The following is a 23,914-nucleotide window of genomic DNA, read 5'->3' as shown; positions in this document are numbered from 1 at the left end:
ACTTGAAATTACTTCAGAAATCTCCAGTTTATGGATGTTTCAATATTTTTGGGATATTTTATATATACTATATAATAACATATATCCTTATATTTTATAATCTTTAAATTATTTTTAGAAAAAACAAAATGTAATAAAATAAAATTTATATTTCTATTTTAAATAATAATTAATATATATTATATTTTTCTACAACTAATAATAAGATTTCAATAAACTATAAAATGAAAGAATGAAATAAATAGTGATTTTTTATATTAATATTATTATTCTTATTATATAAAAATTGTATTTCATGTTAAAAAGATGTATAATCAACAATTTTTTCTTTTTGTTTGATTTTTCTCTGCTTGTTTTAAACCATGATAATAACCTGTAAAATAAACATTATATTAAGTATCCGTTAAGTTTCATATAAAATAAGTTTATAAATAATTTACCTGTGTGAAAACCACTAATATACCATGACATTAACATACTCGAAAGTGCCTCTGCATCATTATCTGGTAATCTAATAAATTTTATTTAAATTTAAATTTTTTTAAATAAATATTACAATTACATGGATAAATATAAAATGTTTGGATAAAACATTGCATAAAACTTTTATTTACTTAGCCATTAATTGTGGAGGTAAAGGAGGTGCAGGCGGCATTGTATCTGCCATTACATTAAAAGACGTTCCAGGCATAAATTGATGTTTGTAAGTTTTTGTTTCTTCAGATTCACAATCCATTTTTTCTCCACTATATTTTCTTGAATTCATATTTGTAGAAAAATTTGATTCACTAATCTCTTCATTTTCTTCATCAAATTTATGTTCCATAGCATTTTTTTGTTGAGCTATTTGACTTTGTAAACCTTCTGATTCTAGAAGAGAATGTAATTCTACTTTCTCTGTATTCCCATAACCTAAACATATTAAAAAAAAATCTTATCATTTGTCAAGTTACAAAATTTATAAAATATATGTATGTGATTTTATATTTAATATATTTTTTAAGTGACATTACAATCAGATTAAAAATATTACCTACAAATTTTACAATACAACTTCCATTATTTTCATAAATTTTTGTTATTATTGCTTCATAAATTTCACCATCTTCTGAGTATACTGCACGACAAGGTGCTCCTACAATCCATTTCTATTCATAAAAAATTTAAATATATATATTAATATCATAAATAAACAAAATAAAATAAATATTTCTTTTCTAATATATTGAATGATTTTTTAATTTTTTTTTCTATTTTATAGAATTAAATTAAAATTAATAAAACTTATAAAATTATATTAAAATCATGACCTTGTATGGTTTGCTTGTAAGTTTAGATTGCTTTTGTAATTTTTGTTTGCATTCAGAATTTTTAATGCCTATTCCCATACGTTTGCCTACTTCTTCTTTTGCTAAGTTTATTGCTTTATCATATGCTTTTATTAGTGCACTATCATCCCACACGTCTTCACTATGCTCTGTGCTCTTTTAAAAACAATAAGTTATGTCTTTAATACAAGTACTTATATTTAACTTATTAATAATTATAACCTAAATTTGATATTAAAAATGTACACATACATTTCCATTTCCCCGTATGAAAAGAACATTATCATCTGCCATTTTATGAAAATAATTTCATTGAAATATTAAATTTCTTTCCGAAAAATTAATTTGTTACATTTCTTTAAACGCAACAAATTGTAAACAATGATAATACTATCACTAATGCCAACTGTAATATGAAAACTTTTTATGATCAGTAACAATAGATATCTATTTATTCAAGAAAATATTTTCTTTAAAAATGATTAATATCAATTAATTAAATATTTTTATTTATTATATCACTAATTACATTTTATTTTATTTATAACATTAAATTAATATTTTTTAAATATTATTAAAGATTTAATAATAATAATAAAATAAAACTTAAAATGTCAAAGTATATATGATAATTTATTCATGTAATAAACTAAAATTGTTCTTTTTACTTAGAATTATAAAAATTAATTTTATATTTATTAAAAAATTAATTTCTGAAATTGAAAATTACACATATAATTATATTACCTATATGATATTTATTGTCATTTTAAATTACAATAATTATATATTCAATATAAGTTCGCAATTAATTTGCTATATTTATTAGAAAGAACAATAGATTAGAAAGAACAATAAAAAAATAAAAATATAAAATATAAAAGATAAATTGTATCTAGATGTTTAATAGTAAATTATATATTTTATTATTAAATGAGATAATATATATAAAATATATATTTATAAATAATATATATTTTATCAATTATATTTATATAATATCAAAGAATTTTTTAAAAAATTATAAATCAATTATTTGTAGTGGCAATTCTCGTGTTATAACGCATGGTTGAAACACGTGCTCGGTATGTCACTTAATACTATTTTATAACCTATCATCTTAAAAGAACACAGTAGTATTTGATCGAAAGAATGTCGTGAAAGTTCCTGTACAAAGTACAATTAAACTATAATTGGTACTTATCGTAATACTTTTGTGGCATTCGACGTAGTGTCCCATACTTATGCTAGTGGAATGGCGTTAGTAAATCAATTTCAAAAGTTTTCGAGATCAATTCTCTGCATTGCTTCGAATTATTCAAAATTCACAAGCAACACAATGTTGCCTTTTTTACAGACAACAAGAGGAACATCAACGACGCAACCACTTTCAGAAAAACAAGAGTAAGTGATGCAATTTTTCTTAAAACATATTATTGTATTAATAGAATATTAATAGAGTAGTATTAATAAAAGCAATATTATGAACAGTTAAAAGTATAATAATTAATGAAATAATTATGCAAATCTTATGCATTGCGATAATTGTATTTTATTTTTATTATTGTAAATTATAAATAATAATATATATAGTATAATGTACATTTAATTTTATTACTACGTATATAATATATATTCGAACAAAAACATGTACGCGTTAAATATACATACATATATACTTATATATATAACATATACTATAGTATATTATGAAATATATCATAAAATTAATTTGAAAATCTTATTTAAATAAAAAAAATTTTTAAATGAAAATAGAATTTTATATATAAAAAAAATAATGATGATAATATAATAATATATTTTTGAATAATCTTATTTTAAATATGATTATTTCTAGAGTTAATATAACATTTGTTAAGGCAAGTGGAGAGAGAATCAAAGCAAAAGGAAAAATTGGAGATACTATTTTAGATATAGTAGTAAACAATGAAATTGATTTAGATGGATATGGTATGTTTTAAAAAAACATAATTCGCATTTATTTTAAGAATAAATAATTGTAAGATGAAAAATAATATAATATTTTATATTTTTTTCATTACTATATAAGTGAACTATAATTTTTAAATAAATAATTTTTAAGTTATATTATTATTTATATAGGTGCTTGTGAGGGAACATTAACTTGTAGTACATGTCATCTGATATTTCCAAAAGAAGTTTATGATACACTTCCTGACAAACCAACAGATGAAGAATTAGATATGTTAGATCTAGCATATGAATTAACAGATACGTAAGTCAATAATAATTTAATAATTTAATATAGAGTAAAAGTAATAAAATTAAAAATAACAATTATGCAAAAATAATTAATTGAAATATAATAGAATTTAATTCAATTCGTTATTATTAAAAAAATTCAGAGATATATACTTACATGTTTAATCACTTTCATATGCATATTATAATATATATTAAAAGTATTAGATATTTTAATTATTTAAATAATTGTTTTATTAATCTGTTTTAAAATATTTGTAAATAAAAACAAATATTGTAATATTATTTTTCAAAATTAAATATAATTATAAATTTTATTTTAAAATAAATAATCGTATAATAAATCACTGTAGTTTTAAGTAGAATTTCAATTTTCTAGCTCTGAATTCTATGAAACCAAATTATGTGAATAAATTTTCATAATCTTTTATTTATGAATTTTTAAGCATAAATAAATATTAAAATAACATTTCAAATTTTTTAGTAATTTTACATTACTTCTTTTTTCAAAATTTTTCCTTATTATTTCAGATCACGACTAGGCTGTCAAATAGTAATGACTAAAGAACTTGATGGAATTGAGGTAAGAGTTCCAACAACAATTAATGATGCAAGAGCATAACTAAGATTTGTTATAGTTTAAAAAATTTGTACAATAATTCTGTTATAATGATAAAAAATTTAGGATTGAAATATATAAATAAAAAAAATTCATTTTTAAATACTAATAGACGTATGCTATAGCAGAAATGACGTATGTTATAACAGAAAACTTTTATAGAGAACAATAAGATTTATGTAAAGTTATAATTTCCATATTTGTATAGCGTTATTGTAAAAAGCTTATATAATTATGAAAGAAATATATTTTTTCTTTTTATTATCATTTAAAACTTAAAATCAAAAATTATATATTTAAAATATATATAAAATAATATATTTATAAATTATATATTTTTTGATGTATATATTAAAATATGTTATCAATTATAAAGCATGTTGTAATTTTTCTGTCTAATTATTTATATTTTAAATTATTAATATTGTAAATAAGATATATTTATAATATAAACTTTTTAAAAATTATTTCAGTAATAAATTCGAATACATAAATATTTTTTTATTTTATATTATAATTAAAATACAATTATATATTGAAGATTTTATTTTTTAAGAATTTAAAAAAGATTATTTATTTAATAAGTTAAATATTTAAAAAAAAAATACCTTTTAAAAAATTTTATTTTGTTATTATTGATTTATTTGCTTTTTTTTTAATAAAATATTTGTATTTCTGAACATTCGTTTTTTTATAAATTATATGATTTTTTATAAATTAGATGCTTTACTGAATCTAAATTCCCATTATCTGTTCAGAATAATTTATTTTTTCCTTAACTAGGTACATACTAGGTAAATACATTTCTTGTAAGTACATAAAGCTAAAACACTTTTGTACTATTCTCATGGACCTAACAAATAATTTAATTTGTGTATTGTCATTTGTATATTTCGTTACGTGCAAAATATTCTATTTCTACACTACTTACAAATTCGATATAACATTATACCGTAAAATTTACATATTTTCATTCAGTACAATATTACCCTGCCCAATTTGAATACAATTCAGAATATATGTAATATATTTCTCTATTCCGAATTGTTTTACATAGTATATACACTGATCTATCTAAACGCGAATATAATGAAATACGATATGAAAAATTTATAAATGATTTATATTTGTAATTCACGAAGATCATAAATTTTTTCTAATATATTTTGTTGAACAATGCAGTAGTTAAATAACAATTGATCGCCCACAATAAATAAACAAACAATTTCAATTTTTTCTATCGATTTAATATTATTGTATAGCAAATATATAGCAATGCTTTGAAAGATATTGAAATTTAAAAAATTTTATAACATTTTTTAAATTTTTACTTTTCTTAATATTTTTTTTGTTGAATATATGATAATATAATATATATACTGAAAATCATAATAAAAGTATCTAGAGACAATTTATTTCGTCAGATATAGATTAAAATATTTTATAAATATATATTTAGGAATGCTTTCATAATAGTTACATAATAGTGAAGAATTGCATTAAATATTATATATAAACTTTTAATCTTTTAAAACATCATCGTATTTCTACAAATATAAGTAAACATTTACCCTGTTCAACAATTTTTAAAAAATCTTTATTTAATGGAAAAATGTTTTTATATTAAAATATTAAAATTAAGATAATAATTTTTATATTTGCTATTTAAATATGATGTTAATTTTCCACTAATTTCTACACATCAATATATCAAATTTTGTTTATTTGTTTGATTTCATCTCTTTCACTCAATATTTAATTATAAAAAAAAATGTATAAATACATTACTTATAAAATTAATATTGAATATAAAATAATTAAAAGTAAGCTAAGAAATCTAAATATTATTTTTTTTAAAAGAATTTTATATATAAAAACGATCGGTCATATTATAAATCGAACATGAAAACAATACTTTTTTTATTTTTTTAATTTCGCGTTTAAATAATTCTAAATATTAAAGTCTAAATACATATCGATTTTTGACTCGATAACTGTATTTATGAATATTAAACTATAATTCTGCGCACATGAGGAGAAGGAACAAACACGTATAGTATACACGCTTAAATAACAAAATTAAAATGATTTATGTTCAATGTGAACTTGATCGAAGTCCTAGTCTCGAATTATAAAGTTTTTATCATATTTATAAAATTCAATATTTTATTATAATTTCTACATTTAAAAAATATAAAATGTTTTATTCGATTCTAAATAAAATTAATAATTGTAAAAAATGAAAAAAAATTTGTAAATGAAAAATCGAAATACCACCACAAGTTATAAAATTTAAATTTTATATAATACGAATACAAAATTCTTCTTGTATATTTACATATATTTTTTACTCTTTATAGTTCAAGATTTGCACTTCGCCAATTTTCTTTCTACTGTGCATGCACAACGAAAATTCTATAATCGCTGAATTACGCGCAACAGTAAAAAATTATTCTTTCGTGAAGGCGAAAGTAACCTAGGACTAGAAATTTCATAACATTAATGATAATAATAGTAACAATATTAATATTAATAATAATAATAATTAAGTAATATTAACAATATTAATAATAGTAATAAAATGGTAATGGCAAGATACACGCGAATATAAATTATTTATTCCTTTCGCTACGTCTTTTGGACGTTTCCTTAAAAATTATTTTATTTGTAATTAATATTAACGAACAATTTTACTTTTTTTTTTTTTGTTTTCCTATTTCTCATAATAATCCATGTTTTTTTCTTCGTTTTCGAAATAACATTGCTTTTCTTTCTATAACAAACTTCATTATAAAAAATCTAATTGACGAAATTTGTCTATTGAAACAATTATTGCATTTCCGATGCTTGGAACTTATGCTTATTCAACTATTTTTTTTTTAAGAAAAATTTTTTAGAAAAATTGAATAAAAATCCAAAAAAAATTAAAAAGTTTACAAAATATAAGTATTAAACAACAAGATTACATAATCCTACAAGCAACAGGTTAACCGGGAAACCACAGAAATGACATTGTATACTAGTGCCCACTGTAGGAAAAGAAACGAACTAATCGCTTAACCAAACCGTTCACTTGAAAAATGATTTTTCTACCAATTAAATCATCCAAATTTTGAAATGAGTTTATAATTTTAAAAATAATGAAATGCTTTTCTTTTTAATCAAAACTTAATTAGAAAACCAGTAATCAATCATTAATCTTTAATTCTACGTTAAAAACAATCTTTGAATCAAGATTCTAAACCAATGTAGACAATTCATGAGGACTATTAGTAGTTGCTGCACTACTTAAATCCAATGTGGCAGCTGGAAGTCCAGGACTAACACTGCCGGTCGCTTCCCGCGGCAAATGTTGCGATTTATTCAATTTATTTCCAGGACTTGGTGGCGATCTATCTGCCGGTGTATCTGGTGGTGTAACTATGTTTCTATGTCCGCTCACATTTAAATGATTGTGCGTCGCTGCGATCGAAGCTGGCGATGAAAGCAACAAGGGCGGTGGGGACATTGACACGTGTCGATGATGATGATGATGATGATAATGTTGGTATTGTGTCGCACGGCTGTGTATTGTATGACTGGCGTTTAGTTGATTTGTCACAGAGCCAACTTTCGTAGGACAGCCAGGATAGTGGATAGTCAATGGACCACGTAGTTGTTGTTGCTGTTGTAATTGAGGTTGATTTTGGTGCTGTTGTAATTGCTGTTGACGCTGCAATTGTACCGCTGCTTCACATTGTTCGCGCGCTAACGCCTTCACGGCGTTCGTCTTCTCCTAGAAAATAATAATAATAATAAAAAATTACTTTGATCATAATATATTTTATATATATATATTTTTTTTCGAACTTGAAAAGAAAAAAAAATAATATTGTTTTAACAATTTTGTAAACCGATTTCCAAGATATAATATAATAATCGTAACTTTGATTCGGATTTACGTGATTTGAAATGTCAATCCACTGTCAATAAATTTGATATAAGACAAAAAAATCTTGGATCATCGAATTCTTTCTTTTCTTCAATATAATTACATTATTAAATGTTTTGATATATATATAAATATGTTGTATATGATTTAATGACATATGTACTTTTTGATATTTTCATTCAAATATAAATAAAATTATTAATGTGGGATAAATAAATAATCTAACTCTTTTACATAAAAAAATGTATGTTATAGAATAAGCAAAGAATTTGTGATTGAAATTATAAAATACTTATGATAAAAAAAGGCAATATCGATAATTTATATATATTTAATATAGTTTGTGAACAGAATGACGCGACATAGTTGAACGTTTTAGGTAACATATACTGATCGTGTACGCTTGCGTAATAGGATTCTCGAAGGCTATTTCTGTAGTGTTTGTGCATACAGTTATATTACGTTTTATATGAAATTTAGATAAATCGTAGAATAAAAAATTCTTAATATCTGACAACGAATATAATTATTATGTATGTAAAGATTGCCAGTAAAATAATTTATAAAATAAAATAATAAAATATGACATTTTTAAGTAAAATAGTTATTTCATAATACAAACTTGAAATTTAAATTTTTTCTTGTATAAATTGATTAAGAAAATTAAAATTAAAAAATTATATAAAATTCTAATATTTTTTTCTAAAATTTTGTAATTAACTATATTATATTTTTATAAAATATATATTATTATGAAATTTATCATATTATTGTTAAGTTTGAAGAATAAAGTTATATTCTTGAGAAATATTTAAAATAAAAAATATATAAAATATATTTTGAATATATTAGATCTCTGAATGAAAAAAAATGTATTTACCCTCTGCCACACGAAGACGTTATGAACCATTGCACATCCACAAAACACAATGCCAAGACCTATAAAAACGGACGTGACGATTGCCGGTGTTGAATGAAACTGGATGAATGTATACAATATCATACCTGAAAGCATTGTTAGAAATATATATATATATATATATATATATATATATATATATATATATCATAATAAATCCAAAAAACAATATTAATATGTAAAAAAAATATTTTAATTTTTTCAGTAACGAAAATACAAATACAATAGAATACAATTTAATTTCTTTAAGAATGAATTTATTAAGATTAATAAAAGATAATTATTTTTGATGAATTTTTCTATAACAAAAATAACGTTTAATGTATATTTTATGATTTATGTTTAAATTAAAAAAAAATTAAATATGTAAAAAATTATATAACATGTATGAATACGACAACATCTTCCAAAAGATAAAATTTGATAGAATGAATAGCCTCTTACCAGTTAGAAATACAGGAATGCTAATGAAAAATCCTCCGACAGCACATATCCGGCTGATGGATGATTTTTGCAGGTACTTGTTACTCCTAAAACAAAGATTGAAAAAAAAAAAAATGTATGAAAAATATAATTTAAAGAGAACGATTATATTCATAATATGAAAATAAAAAAATGATCATAAAATATAATTAAAAGATTATTATATTAACCACTGATTACCACTGATTAGCTTATTGAATAATTTATTTTATTTATTTTATAATTATTAAAAATAATATTTGTACAAACGATACAATCACTCTTATAACACATTTCTTTCTATTTTATCATCTTTCTTCATCTTTTGCCTTTCTGTTTTTATTTGTCACCATATTAACATCATAAACATATGTATATTCGTCAAACGACAAAGCAACATTGCTCTATATAATTCTCCGCTCACGCACGTCAACTAACCCGACCGCAAACGATACTGGTAATTTCCTACAACCACAAACGATTTCACCGCAATTACCGGTGTTCAAGAAGTTTGCCGATTCTCTCTTAAAAGGCTCGATTATACATGCCAGATCGTAAAACGAATCATACCATATAGATTTTCGATGGAAAAACATAATTTGTTTGGACATTTTCTGGTTGCGACTAATTTTCACGCGCTAAAATCATAATAACTGGAATCGAGGAAGAGTAAATTCTTCCTGGAATAATTCTTCTTGTATTCTTAGACATTCTCTTGAATGTCTCTTTATAACATTGTCGAGTATAGTCGTAAGTCGTTTTTATTTCTGATTATACATCAATGAATGTTCAGCTTTTGAGAATAGTTTTTAGAATGTATGAATACAATTTGTTAAGTGTTTTATATTATATTATATTGTATTTTAAATTATTATGCGCAAAATATCACAAAATTTTTGAATTTAATTTAATATTCATTAACATAAAAAAATATGATATCAATAATTAATAATTTTATTATTAGTTAAATTTTTTTATTTTTTTTTTATTAATTTTTTCCTATTAATTTTTAACTTAATTATAATTTTTAATTATTATTTAGTTATTATCAGATTAATAAATGATAGTAAATAGTTAAATAATGTAGTAAATAATATACAAGGATAATATCAAAAATAGAAAGAATTAAACGAAAGCATATTTTATCCAACATTGTTAATTTTAAGCATTTATTATTCTGCAATATATTTAGATATATGTTGATTTTAAACAAGTTTCATTAGTATGAGGAAAAATAAAAAATTCTTAAGAAACCGTTGCGTCCATCCCTTTCGAGGTCGACAACCTCTTTGGATGTGTTTCAAGAACACCATACCAATAAAACATCGAGTTTTAGACTAATTCCTCGTTGATCTTTTCCGTGCACGTGCGTAAATTTAGCCTTCTACGTTAGTTATTCCGAACGAACATTTATTTTCCGTTTTCGTTTTCTTCGAAGGAAGAATAATCAACAATTGAAATTATCTTATAAAATTGACGGAAGATCTATAGATGACAGATGAAAAAAATTATTATACAATAATATAGTTTATTTTATATCATATTTTATACTATGATTTTTTAATTTACAAAATTTACTTAATCAAAGAAAAAAAAAATTAGTAGATATTTATACTGCACACAAATTTGATCAATCTATCTATTTACTAATACTGCAATAAATTTCCATTGCAACATTCCACGTTCCTTCGCCGCACCTTAAACTCCTCACTAGACTTATTTCATCTCAAAGTGCTATATAATTCTTACGACACTGATCAAACCTCAAATTTCATAAAATTCCAAGACTTTTTTAGCTATTCCTTAAAGAGCAATAAATTTTAGTAAAAAATTGATAATTTGTTTCTAAAGAAATTAAAAACATTATTATAAAGTTATTTGCCTTATTGTAAAAAAATTATCTTATAAAAAAAATAATTAATATCTATTAATAAAAAAACTTGTATGAAAATCTTTCTATAGATATTATATAAATAAAAATAAATAAATACTATAAATTTTTGCAAGAATTCTTAAAACCTATATTGAATATTAAATACCTTATTAATTCCCAATAGAAATTTACGTACATAATAAATTTCACCACGTGAGCTAATTGGATCGAAAAAAAGATTAAAAGCTAAATTTAGGAAGCATAGTTGATAAAGAATCGCGTGTCACCACGCTATTAACAATGAGATTGAATGCGCGATCTGAACAATAAATATTAGACGGTTCTGACCTGCATTTCGCATGCAATTTCGATCGATTTAGGAACACGAAAATTTGAACTGAATCAATTGTTCGAAATTCAATTCATATATTAATATTATTCATATAAGAACTCTTATATACTTTATATTTTATCACTTTAATAATTAAATTAATAAATTACATGCAATTGCAATCAATAATATGTATATTTTAATGTAAAATTAATAGCTAGAAATTAATATGACAACACGACAAAGAGAGTCTTAACATATAAGACACAATATGGTTTCATAAGTGACGAGTACTGGCGCACGCGCATTGTCTTTTGTTTTAGACATGCGCGAAAGCTTTATTTATATTCACTGCACGTGAAGTTTAAAGTAGGTTATGTTTACATTCGAAAAACTTTGAAAACAAAGATTTATAATTTCTCAATCATTATTTGAATAAATTTAACCGGAAATAATTACAACAATAATTTTGATATCCTTAAAAACAGAGCTTGAATAAGAGAAGCTCATTTTACTCGCGAGTTGTATCAGTTGGCTATACGACTTACCGGTGACTTTAGAGGATAATACGGCGAGAAGGTAAAGTCTCCATTCAACGAGATTTCGTTGATCTCGCCTAAGCAGGAAGAGTCTGTCGGTCCTTTGATTTCGTACGAGTCTCTCTATTCACGATCGTGCGGAACCGACTACAGGCGACGACACGGGTCCCCGACAAAACCGTCTGAGCCTATTCAACACGACGTCAAATAGTTTCACTCGAAGAGATGAATGAAGATAAGAATCGCCAGAGTGTCTTTGCTTCGGTAACAATAACATTTGGTAAATCTTTTTTTTTCTTTTTTATTGGAAAAAGAAATTGTAAATCGCATAAAGAAATTATGTAGATAAATGCTATATAATATCTTCACTTACATAGAAATATCTCTCGAGAAGCTTTTATGATATTGATTAGAGAAATTAGTATACGTTTAATATAAATAAAGATATTATTTTTAATATTAAATTCAATCTGACATTTGATTTTGATTCGTTTATAATGATTTAATATGTTTTAAATCTCCAAATTATCACAAATCATTTTTGATAATCTGAACAAATTCGTAACTTAACTCTGCATTTGAAAAGGTTATATATCCTGTCACAAGTCACGTACTTTGCGCACTTTCAATGTCCATATAAGAAGCATTCGATACGAATCGTATCGATTTCAGAGAAAATCAATCATTATATATATAAAAAAAAAAATTAGTTTAAAAAAAAGTAATTTTGTGAATCTGCTATTTTACTATATTATGCAAAATGCGTGTTAATTGAATAATCAATTTGTAATTATAAATCATATGCGAAATAGACTATCATAAGAAATTTATTCAATCAATTAATTATCTATATTTAATTTAATTATATTCATTAAAGTTTACTTTTATTAAAACCGATAAATTATTTATTGAAACGTGTATAGTAGAAGTGGCAATGTATTTATTGCAAAATGATTAGAAACAAAATATTGGATTACTTTTTTATTTGACAGAAAAGTGAGGTTAGTTGGCAACAAATAAAATAATTTTTGATCCATAAAATATTGCTTTCTTTTATTATAATTGTTTAATTATAATTGTTTCCTATTTATTATTCTTTCTTTTAAAATGCTAGACAAATGATAATATATATCATTTGTCTATGAATTGACCAAAAACATCCTATTCTTCACACTTTAAATTGCAATAAGAAAAACAAAGTTGCCTGCATGTAGTGGAAACGTTTTTCTAAGCAATCGAGAATGCGCGAAAATAGCATTACGGATCGGCATTTCTACGGTATGAATTGTAAAACTGTTACGCGGATGATAGATTATGTACGTGAACCATACCAACTACCGTGAATGACGAATCATATACATTTATATACATTCTTGATTCTTTCGATATTCTTCTTAATAGTGATATGATCGCGTCGTTAGAAGTCAATATTGAACATATTAAAGAAATTTAAAAAATAATATCTATATTTTACTAGACTATTATTATTAGTAATAAATTTACAAATAACGATTTTATCATTGCATCATGATACTGAACAAAGAAGGAAAACGGCAGCTGGTAATATCAGACTACCTTGGAAATTTTCTTCGTTTTTAAATGAGTCTGAAGGAAGGAAAGAGAGAAGGTTTAATGATGCCGAAACTAAAAGGTGGCCATGGGTTGTTTGAAACGAACCACGACAACCGTTACGACCGAGTAGCACCTGTTCCTCTTCCTAGGTTACTGCAACTGAGTCATTGTGCGCTTTTACGAGTGTTTCTTCCTGACATTTGTTCCTTTTTTTTTTACAGAAGAATCAATTTAGTTGGTTAATTTTTCATTCCTAAAGATTGTATAGACAATTGTCAGACAAATTTTCATAGAAATATGAACATTTATAAAATTACTATTTCATTGGCATAATATATATACATATATATATAGTATCATTGAAATCTTGATTGACTAATATAAATGTTTAATATGAAAATTCTATATGAAACAAAAGATTATTATATGTTTTTACTTTAATATAGCATTCCAATGCAAAATAAAAATAAAAGTTAAACATACATGACATGTGTCTGATTGAGATGAAGAATTAAATTAGATTAAATTTTTCAAAAATGTTCTTGTTTATTATTTTTAAATTGATGATGAATGATAAATGATTGATAAATATGTGAAGAAGTAAATAAAGTAATATAAACATAATTCAATATAATTTATACAAGAATAATTATTAACATAACAAAAATAAATCTTAATTCATCCAATTTGTACTTATGAGTACTTTTGTCAATTATTCATATATTTATAGACACATTTTGCTCGAATAAATAAACCAGAATCATAGATTACATTATAAAATTTGATTTCACGATATTTTAATCCTCATGAAAGAAGTCTTTTATATTCAAGAGACGATTTATAACGCATCTATTTAAAAGTCTATTTCTCTTTGGTGTATTAAATTTTCGAGATATCAATCATAGTTACAAAATGTATAGGCGTAGAAAAGACTAATAGCTTTAACACATCAATTTAAACATTGTATATTTAAAGATCACTACGTTTATTAAAATATATATATATATATATATATATATATATATGTATATATTTTTTTTACTTGCACAAAATGATTCAAATATAATAATATAAAATCTATTAAAAAAATAATATTTTTCTATCAAAAAAAAAAAAAAAAATTAACCATGCAAATTTTTTTAAATCTCTTCTCAATCATTTGTTAATTTAACCTGAAAACATCAAAATTATCGATTGCCGATCAGAGATTAATCGAAAAATAAATTACAAATATTTAGAGACACGTGAATTTCTCTTTCTCTTTTCTTGTTCGAATATTAAGGCGCAGTCATGGCCTGCCAAATTTATTCCCTTTCCCCAGTGCCCCGTGTCGGGGAAAAAAATTCCAGACGCCGGATTCGAAGGTGTGGAATGCCAACAGCCACGAAAGACTCTCCTATCTCTTTCTTAAGGAAAGACGAAGGGCCGCACGCGTATGCTTGGCCGCTCTGACGCACGAAGAACTGCCGTGAACAGAAACCAGACACGCCTGTAACATTAAACCCGGTCGTCAATGAAAAACGAACAAGACTTCCGCGACGGATGGGCTTTTTTAATGACAGATTCGAATCGTGGAGCTTCACGGATCATTCGAAGCTACGTTATGCCACCATCTTTTAAGTTAAGAACACATTATAGCCAGTTTCTCACAAATTAGCCGATTCGACCGCTAATTTTAACACATCATTTTAACATCCACTAATCTAACTATTCATTCAAAGGTATAAGTAACTTTAAAAATGTACATATAATTCGATATTAGTTACAAATTAATTTTTTTATACTATAAACTATGAATTTTTATTAAATTAATAATGAAAATTATATGAAAATAATACAAAAAAAAATAAGTTGAAAACATTCATAATTTTAACAATTTTTAGATTTATAGATAATTATTAATTTGTTTTGTTAATGTTACGTATATTATTAATATATTTATATATTTGTATATTTCATTATTTCATTAATAATTATTTATAAGAATTTAATTTGTTGCAAAATAATTAAACAAAACAACTCAAACAATAACCTATATAATTCTGTTGCTTAACCTATATATTTTAACCTATAATTTATCCTATATATTTTCCCTCCAACTTAACCTTCTTTCAATCACTTTTCAATTCAAAATAAACAATCAATTTTCTACTTCAAAACAATAATCCATTCAAACGATTTAGTACCAACAATTTTCACGATAACTTTGAATTACTGAAGATAAATTGCTTCAAACATAAAATCCTTAAGAAAAAAAAAATAACAATAATAATAAGAACACGCCATCTAACGTCGAAGAATAGATCTTATTCGCAAAGCAGCAGCTAACCTATTCAAAGTTATTTGAAAAATCTACTATGCTGCGTGTTCGGATTACTAGCACTGGAGATCTCTTATCACTGTTTAAGTAATGAGCTGGCACTTAACAGTGCCACTTGTCTTTCATTCTTCTTATATCTCTGTGATCGTCATCATCGTCGTCATCTTCCGTCGTATATATTCTCGACTTTTTTGAGCCCTCTAGTCTCATTGTCAGAATTCGTAGTGTGGTGTGAGACGAGTACTGAAGCTTCGAGTGACAATGAGCAAGCGAAGAGGAACGACCGTCTACTACTGGGAACCGCCATTAAAGCTCGTGCTTCTTTCGGAGCACGTCTGCTATCCCAGAGGGCTTCTTTTCCTCTACTAACAATGCCACTTCGCAGACTTCGCAGTTATCTTCAGCCGGACGATCTTTGGCTACGGCTAGACGATGATGTGTATAAAGAAACGCGATCCAAGAACCCTCTTGAATTTAGTCTTTCGTTGCCAGTTGACTTGATTTCATGAATTTTTGAGACAATGATTTTAATATTTTGATATTTTTTTTTTTAATAAATTTAGAATAAAAATTTTTACTATATTATATTATATTATAATATTTTTTTTAATTTTAAATTGGAATATTTTTATACAATAATTTATGAAAAGCATTAGTTAAAGAGTTATTTCAACGTTGAATTATTACTTTTGGCTAAATGTTTTTTTTAAATAGAATAACATATACATTCCATATTCATAGATTCAGCAAAATTTTAAATTGTTTTAAAATCCCTGTAACAAATCAAGAAAAATAAGAAAATAAAAGCAAAGCAAAAAAAACGTACATTGATACTACAATTTTAATTAGTTACCTTTCGAATAAACTATATTATATCAGCACAATAACATCGTAGACAATTGTAAATGATAGTCATGATCACAGCTGTCGCTGTAGAAATAACCGTGTCAGTAAATGATCGATAAGAGTTCAAGCACATGAGTGTATCAATATAATGGACGTAACATAACATCAGAATGTATGCGATCAATCATATATTCGATCAATTTTACGTCTGTGCAACAATATGTAATGTAAATTTTATTATATTCGTCGAGTTATCAATATGGTCGTTGTTACGTCATTTTATAGAACAACGAATTGTAAAAACGAATTTTAAACGAATTTTTTTATTATTAAAATTTAAAAAATTATCTGTATTATTAATTATACATTCTTGATTAAGCGTAAGATAATTTAATATTCTTAAATGATATATCTTTTTCTTGATTTTCCACTAAAAATATATTAAATGATGGAATATACTCAACATTTTAAAGAATTATTCCTTTGAGATTTTTCTTTAAAATTATTAATAAATTCCCTAGACGAGTCAATGAAAATGAATAAAATTATCAAAAGTAATAATTGAATTTGTTGATGCAAAAAGAAGATAAAGCAGAACAATTCATTGCATTAACAATAACAAGAGAAACGAAAGAACATCATTATATTTCTGTTTAAATAATTGTTACGACTAAAATTGAAAACAAATCATAAAATGTTCGGTGATATTTTCAAGTTTTTTATAATTATTATTGTTCTTACGAATGAATTTATTTTAATTTTAACTCATTTCTCAATATTGAAAATTAAAATATACAATTTATATTTATAAAAAGAAAACGAATCCTAATTTTTAAAAATTTTATTTTATACTTTTCAATCTCTTCTCCATAAAAGTCACTGTCTTTCTTCCTATTCTTTGTCCTAACCTATAACGGACAATCTCATATGAATGTACGTGAGAGACGGATAAAATTCGCCTTTTCTTGCACACTTAAAAACTTTATTACACGATAATGTTTGTAACAACTTAATCACGAAGCAACATTCATAAGAAACTTCAATACACCAATCACATAATGTTTTAAAAAACAAATATCTTTCCATTTGTTGAATGGCATATGACATTTTCCCGCGAATCAACTCGTCGCATAATAAAGGATTGGCACTGAAGAAAAAAAGAGATAAACGAGACAAAAAGAATGGAATTAAACAACCAGAGAAAACTCAAAATGTCATGTCCGGAGTCGGGAATAATCACAGTGATTTGGCCGACGATTTCGGTCAATCTACATAACTTAACGCGCCTTTCCATTCGTCGATAATTAGAGTCGGCAATGCTTGCTTTGTCTCAGTCGGCAACGAAAAAACCGATCAACCACCGATAAGAAAACCTTCGAACAGATTGGATCTCATGGAGTATTTAGTATCGCTTTTAAAAAAGGCTTTCAAGTTTTGTGACAGAAATGAACATATCTATATTCTCCTTGTAATTTTATCTATAATCATTTTTTTTTTTTTTTACAAATTTTTATGTAAAAAATTCATTAATAAAATTATTAAATGAATTATGCATGGAAAGACAAGAAAAAGGAAAGAAATTAGAATTGCATATCAAGAGTTAAAATTATATATCATATATGTGGTAGCGAATATGTTAATTAAAAATTCACAAAAAAAAGTGAAATCTTAATTACACATTCGGAAAATGTGATACGTAAAAAATAAACGAAAGTGTAATTTTCATTTTCAAAGTTCGCATCAAGAAATATACATTATATACATGTATTGTAATATTATATTTGAATGCGTGTTTCGTCGGTAAAAACGGAACACGCAGTCGGTTAACGTATACATGTCGGCTACAGGACGTGAATTTTTGCGTTTCGTCTTCTAGGCCGCGTGAGAAGAAACATTAGAGAGTCTCTGATATATCGCATCAGGATACGGGACACTGCGTTTGTTCCAGACATAAACAGATAGGCCACGCATGGACGAATGAGAACTCATAATCCTGTGTATAAGGATAATCTTGATTGAAGATGTCGCTAGTAACGTGAGATTATAAAAATTAATTGTCGTTCAACCGCGAATCCTGCGTATTTTTCTTTCATTTTTTCTTGGACTACTGGAAAAATCGCTAGCGTGCGATTCTTTCTAATGATTAAAATCTTTTTATTCAAGTTTATAAAGAATAGTGTGTGGAAGAATAATTTTTTATTTTAATTTAATCTATGTTATTTTATCTCTCATACTTATTTCACAAATTAAATTATCTACACTTTATAATTTGAATCATCCTATTCAATGATTTAACACTTTTCTTATTTAATTACAGTGATCGAGCAATGTACGTCAATAAAGCAACAATTACATTACAAAGTCGTTTGAATAAAGGTTGATGACACGACATATTATATCAATATTTACTAAATATTTTCAATCGTTTTAACCATAATATTATTCTGTTAAAAATATACATAAATATCAATCTTATGAATAAATACTATAGATGAACACGATATTTTTAAAATTATTAAGTGACATTAATGGAAATGATAGACCAAATTAAATTAAATTAAACTTAACCAATAAAAATAATTGGCTAAACAGAATGACACTTTAGTAGTAGACGTTCAAAAGAGTAAACAAACAAGAACACATTACTCACCAGTGTCCTTGATACGAAGTCTTGACAAGCTTCACTGTGAAGAGGAACTGTATAGCGCAAACGAGGAGACAACAAAGATTCAAGGAGAGGGCGAGGGCGCACAGCGCCAATGTCACCTCGTACACAATCGTATACTCCTCCGGGCTGATCAGGCTACTCGGGGTCACCGTTAACGGTGAAATCTTCAGCAAGAAGATTAACGAGAGTAGTGCCAATAATAACGACACCAGACACAACAAGCCTAAACTGGTCAACGTCTCTTTCGCTCCGGTCTCGTGGTCTTTGTGATTCCTCGATAGGGACGAGGACCAGGAAGCGTTCAACGGGAACGCCGTAGAACCAGCACCGGTCAACTGGCCGCCGACTGTCGTACCTTGGAGAACAGGTGCGGGTGAAGGTGTCGTCTGACTGGGTAACCTGGACAGTCTTGAAATATCGAAGCCTCCATTCGCTTTGGGTCTGCTATCTTGATGCAACGGCACCTGGGATACTATTGTATGCCCCAAAGTCGACACGTTGTTATTATTGTTGTTATTATTGTTGTTGTTGTTATTATTGTTGTTATTGTTGTTTCCACCACCGACAGGACTAACACTGTTCACAGAATGCTTCGACGTGGACAACGTGGACAAGTTAAGGGCATGGGAATGATTTAATCGTTGGGACAGATTGTTCACGCTCAATTGGGAATGATTCAGAGGATGTCTGTGAGTGGACGATGGCGTCGTGGCAGCTTGATGCGCATTGCCTCCTCTCTGATGGACTACAGAGTCGTAAACGTCCACTCCCCGTCCTTGGCTCCCTGTTCCACGAACGTTGCTGCTTTGGTTGTAATGAAGGTGTTGCTGCTGATCCTGTTGGTGACTGGTGGAATGATGGTGATGATGGTGGCCGCCGTGCAACGAGCCCGAGCTCGCTTGATAATCATTGTGCTGGTGCCTGGAGCCCGCTGACGACGGTTGCCCCGTCAGGATGTGTTTCAGCATTACTCGATGCTGGATTGTCAGAAGGGAGATTTCTCCTCTACATGGCACCACGCGGGACTCGTTTTCATGTGGCGTATTTTTATGATATCTTTATATATATGTATATATATATAAAATTTTTTTAAAAAATTCTTTTCCTTTCCTTTTTTCTTCTAATTAGTTATATAGTCAGATGTTGAATTTCTGTGCGATTTCTTTTCTTGCTTCCTCGATTCCTTTTGCGAATTTTTCAACACATGAATAGGTTCCTGGACTTAGGGAGTTGCTACACAACAGCTCCACCATGGCGACGGCATTCAATAACCAGTCTACATTTCTAGCTATACTTTCAGCTCATGCTTCAGAATAGTTTAGGTGAATTATTTTGCGATGAAACATAGGAAGCAGGGACTATCCTCTTTAAAGGCATGATTAATATCCTAATATCTTTTTTATTTAAAGAATATTTTACTCGAGTTCTCTTAATAAATAAAAAGAATTATTGTACTCGGATAAATACTTGGCCCCACTTTCTTTCTTGATCACGTTTCATTAATTAACCATTGAATCATAAATACTTTTTCCATCCATTTCTAACTATCTTCTTAATTTATCATTTCAGCTTCCTATCTATATGAAAAAATGGAAATTAAACGCTTCTCCGCAAAGGAGATGTTAATAAAATCATTATGCAAATATTTTTCTCGATTATTCCATACGATTCGTTTTTATGAAATCCAAGAATTTATTCTCAAAGAGCACAATGAGAGCAGTATCATCGATTAATATTTCTTTTCCTGGCCGATTCGTTTCCTCTTGTTTTGTTTCCCTTTAAACGATCTTGAATTTTAATTTTCAATTTTTTAAACGGTTTTTCAAATTTTTAACGTTCGATCTTCTGGCTCACGTCGTTAAGAAGGAGAAGGAACGAGAGCACAGGAAACATAGTCGGCGTGAGCATGATTAGATCCGGTCCGCCCGATGACCTTGCTAGTGAGAATAGCGGTTCGTTAAGGTGGTTGCAGCCTTGGTCTGCTTCTATGTCCAGAGAACTCGTTAGCCGGCATGGCTTCCGAGATGCTCCTCCTGAAACAGATTGGAAGAAAATAATTAATCGATTATATTAGAATCGTAAAAAAAAAATGGATAGATAAAATTAAAAATCCTTTCAGTTGTTTGGAGGATAAAAAAAAGATTGGTAATTTATTAAAACAAAAATAAAATTTTCAACGTGCAACGATATATATATATACACAAAAAAGAAACAAGTGAACGATTCCCATCATTTCGTTGTATACGTAATATTTTAGATAGACGCCTTTCATTAATTTCGATCATTGTCCTAATTGGTTGGATACACAAAAATCACATTTTCAACTGACCGAAAACTCTTTCCCACGCTTTGAGGTTAACCGAGTTTCAGTATTTATTTAAATGATTTTACGCAACGTAAAATGTTACAAGTCTATTCAAGATGTTTAAATTAAACAGTATTAGAAGTTAAAAGATAGGATGATAAAGTGTGGAAAGATATTTTTATAAAATTTTATTATATTTTATAATCAATAAAGAAACAAAAAAAATTCATAAATGCACTGTTTATGCTAAATACATATATATATGTATAATGGAGATATAGATAAATTCGTTCAAATCGAATAATTTCCTTTTTCGAAACATTTCTGTATTCCTAATCTATATAAAATCTTTCATTTTTTATATAGAATAATTATTAGTTAAACCGAAAGGTTATTAGATCACGTACTAAAGTACAAGAGTCAAATAAATAAGCGAATCGTCAGGATAAAAAAAAATTCGCTCGAATACAAAAGTCTTTTACGACCTACTTCCTTAAGTAGTAAGACGGTATATTTTCCAGTCGTTAACTCCCTCATAATAGGATTTAAAGAGCAGAGATACAAAACTGTAATTTTTTTCATTATTAAATTAGGATTCGTTACAAAATTCAACAACAACAAATCGTGCTTAAAATCAACGGTGATAAATACTGAATAATTGTTTTTTATACGGATCATTTTTATTTTGCACAAAATTTTAATTATTAAATTTGTAAATAATTATCGAAATAAATATTCTAAATAAAAGAAAAAGAAAAGAAAAAGAAAGTTAGATTTTCAACATTTTATTCTACTTATTCTACTTATTATTATCTTTCCTATTCTAAAATCTTCTACACACTGGCCAAATACTTAAAATTACATCTCCTGTTGTATCGACCTTCTTTAAAGTTTCCCGCGGCAAGTTGAACACGCATCGAGTATCTTCTCTCTTTTTTTTCTTATCCCCACTCCCTTTCTCTTTCTGACGAGAAGAGAGAACGAGAATGCGCAAAACGCGCGGATCACGCAAACGCTTCACGATCTACGAAACATCGCGTGAAATCACCGATCCAATCTCTGTGTGCGTAGCACGCTATAGGGATAACGATTAAATCGACAGGATATACTTTATTGGCTATTCCGTTATTACAGGCCTATTATCTGTGAAGAAATAATCATTAAGGATCGATGTATACAATGCAACTATGGACTGTCGAAAACGCTTCTGTATTGCATTCACAATCTAAGATTTCAAATTTAGTATAATTAGTATAATTTCACCCATCATTTCTTCTAATCAAATTTTTTTCTTTACATCTATTAAATTTTGATTATTGGTGAAAAAAAAAGTTAAACTTTCCACCATCTTTCTTCCTCTGTTGCCAAATTATCTTATTCTATATTCTTCAATTTTCGAGTTACAAGTTTCAATTATTCTATTTTAAGCAATCCATTCAAAAGGATTATACACAAGGGTTAGAAATAGTTTCTCAAGTAGTAGTTCTTTCCAATACCGTTACATCCGGTTGAAGACTCGCAACGCTCGAGTTAAGACGCGTCTCGGTCGGAAGATCGAAGTTATTTTCTATGATCGATCAATGGAAACATTACACGCGAAAATACGCGAATCGAAGATGAAATATTAATGTCCTCCGAAACCGCATCGCGTAATAATGTAACAAGTAAGTTTTCGAAGTGGTGAACTTAGTTATTATAAATCCGATAGATTCAATTTTTTAAAATAAAAGAAAATCACAATTCATTATTTTCATCTTTCATTCATCATTTTATGGAAAACTTTTTTGTTAGAGCACTCATAAACATTTTAAAAATTCATAAAAAAATTTTTATATAATGCAAATATAAATACAAGTCTTATTTATTATTCTTGTATTTGTCTTGTTTTACAATAAAAAGAAAATATATTTAAATGCATTACTTACATTATATTTTTTACCGACACCACATTCGATTT

At 26.4% G+C, this 23,914-nt stretch overlaps 3 protein-coding genes across 4 annotated transcripts in view; 1 reads left to right on the top strand and 2 right to left on the bottom strand.

Annotated features, from left to right (window-relative positions):
* Positions 1-232: 232 nt before the first annotated feature.
* Positions 233-1,752, bottom strand: LOC100577491 (survival motor neuron protein). Its single transcript, XM_003250044.4, has 6 exons — positions 1,581-1,752; positions 1,311-1,484; positions 1,034-1,148; positions 615-912; positions 441-511; positions 233-373 (listed from the first exon to the last, which is right to left on the bottom strand). Exons 1-6 carry the CDS (start codon positions 1,620-1,622, stop codon positions 315-317), a joined length of 759 nt encoding a protein of 252 aa, XP_003250092.1. The 5' UTR covers positions 1,623-1,752; the 3' UTR covers positions 233-314.
* Positions 1,753-2,377: 625 nt separating this feature from the next.
* Positions 2,378-4,465, top strand: LOC413746 (adrenodoxin). The gene is made up of 4 exons (XM_397185.5): positions 2,378-2,732; positions 3,187-3,299; positions 3,453-3,585; positions 4,104-4,465. The coding sequence occupies exons 1-4, from the start codon at positions 2,584-2,586 to the stop codon at positions 4,192-4,194; spliced, it is 486 nt and encodes a 161-aa protein (XP_397185.2). The 5' UTR covers positions 2,378-2,583; the 3' UTR covers positions 4,195-4,465.
* Positions 4,466-6,473: 2,008 nt separating this feature from the next.
* Positions 6,474-23,914, bottom strand: part of LOC551865 — a 30,055-nt gene continuing 12,614 nt past the window's right edge. For both annotated transcript variants that reach the window (XM_006562467.3, XM_624251.6), the window contains exons 2-5: positions 19,635-21,685; positions 9,486-9,571; positions 9,003-9,127; positions 6,474-7,966 (exon numbers count right to left, since the gene is read on the bottom strand). In XM_006562467.3, the coding sequence (XP_006562530.1) occupies positions 7,430-7,966; positions 9,003-9,127; positions 9,486-9,571; positions 19,635-20,620 (1,734 nt within the window). In that variant the 5' untranslated portion in view covers positions 20,621-21,685 and the 3' untranslated portion in view covers positions 6,474-7,429. The remainder of the gene's footprint in view (positions 7,967-9,002; positions 9,128-9,485; positions 9,572-19,634; positions 21,686-23,914) is intronic.

The sequence above is a fragment of the Apis mellifera genome, linkage group LG6, assembly GCF_003254395.2.
Source record: "Apis mellifera strain DH4 linkage group LG6, Amel_HAv3.1, whole genome shotgun sequence".
Lineage (NCBI taxonomy): Eukaryota > Metazoa > Arthropoda > Insecta > Hymenoptera > Apidae > Apis > Apis mellifera.
Note: the sequence above shows the minus strand (reverse complement) of the source record. Positions and strands in the feature narration are given on the sequence as shown.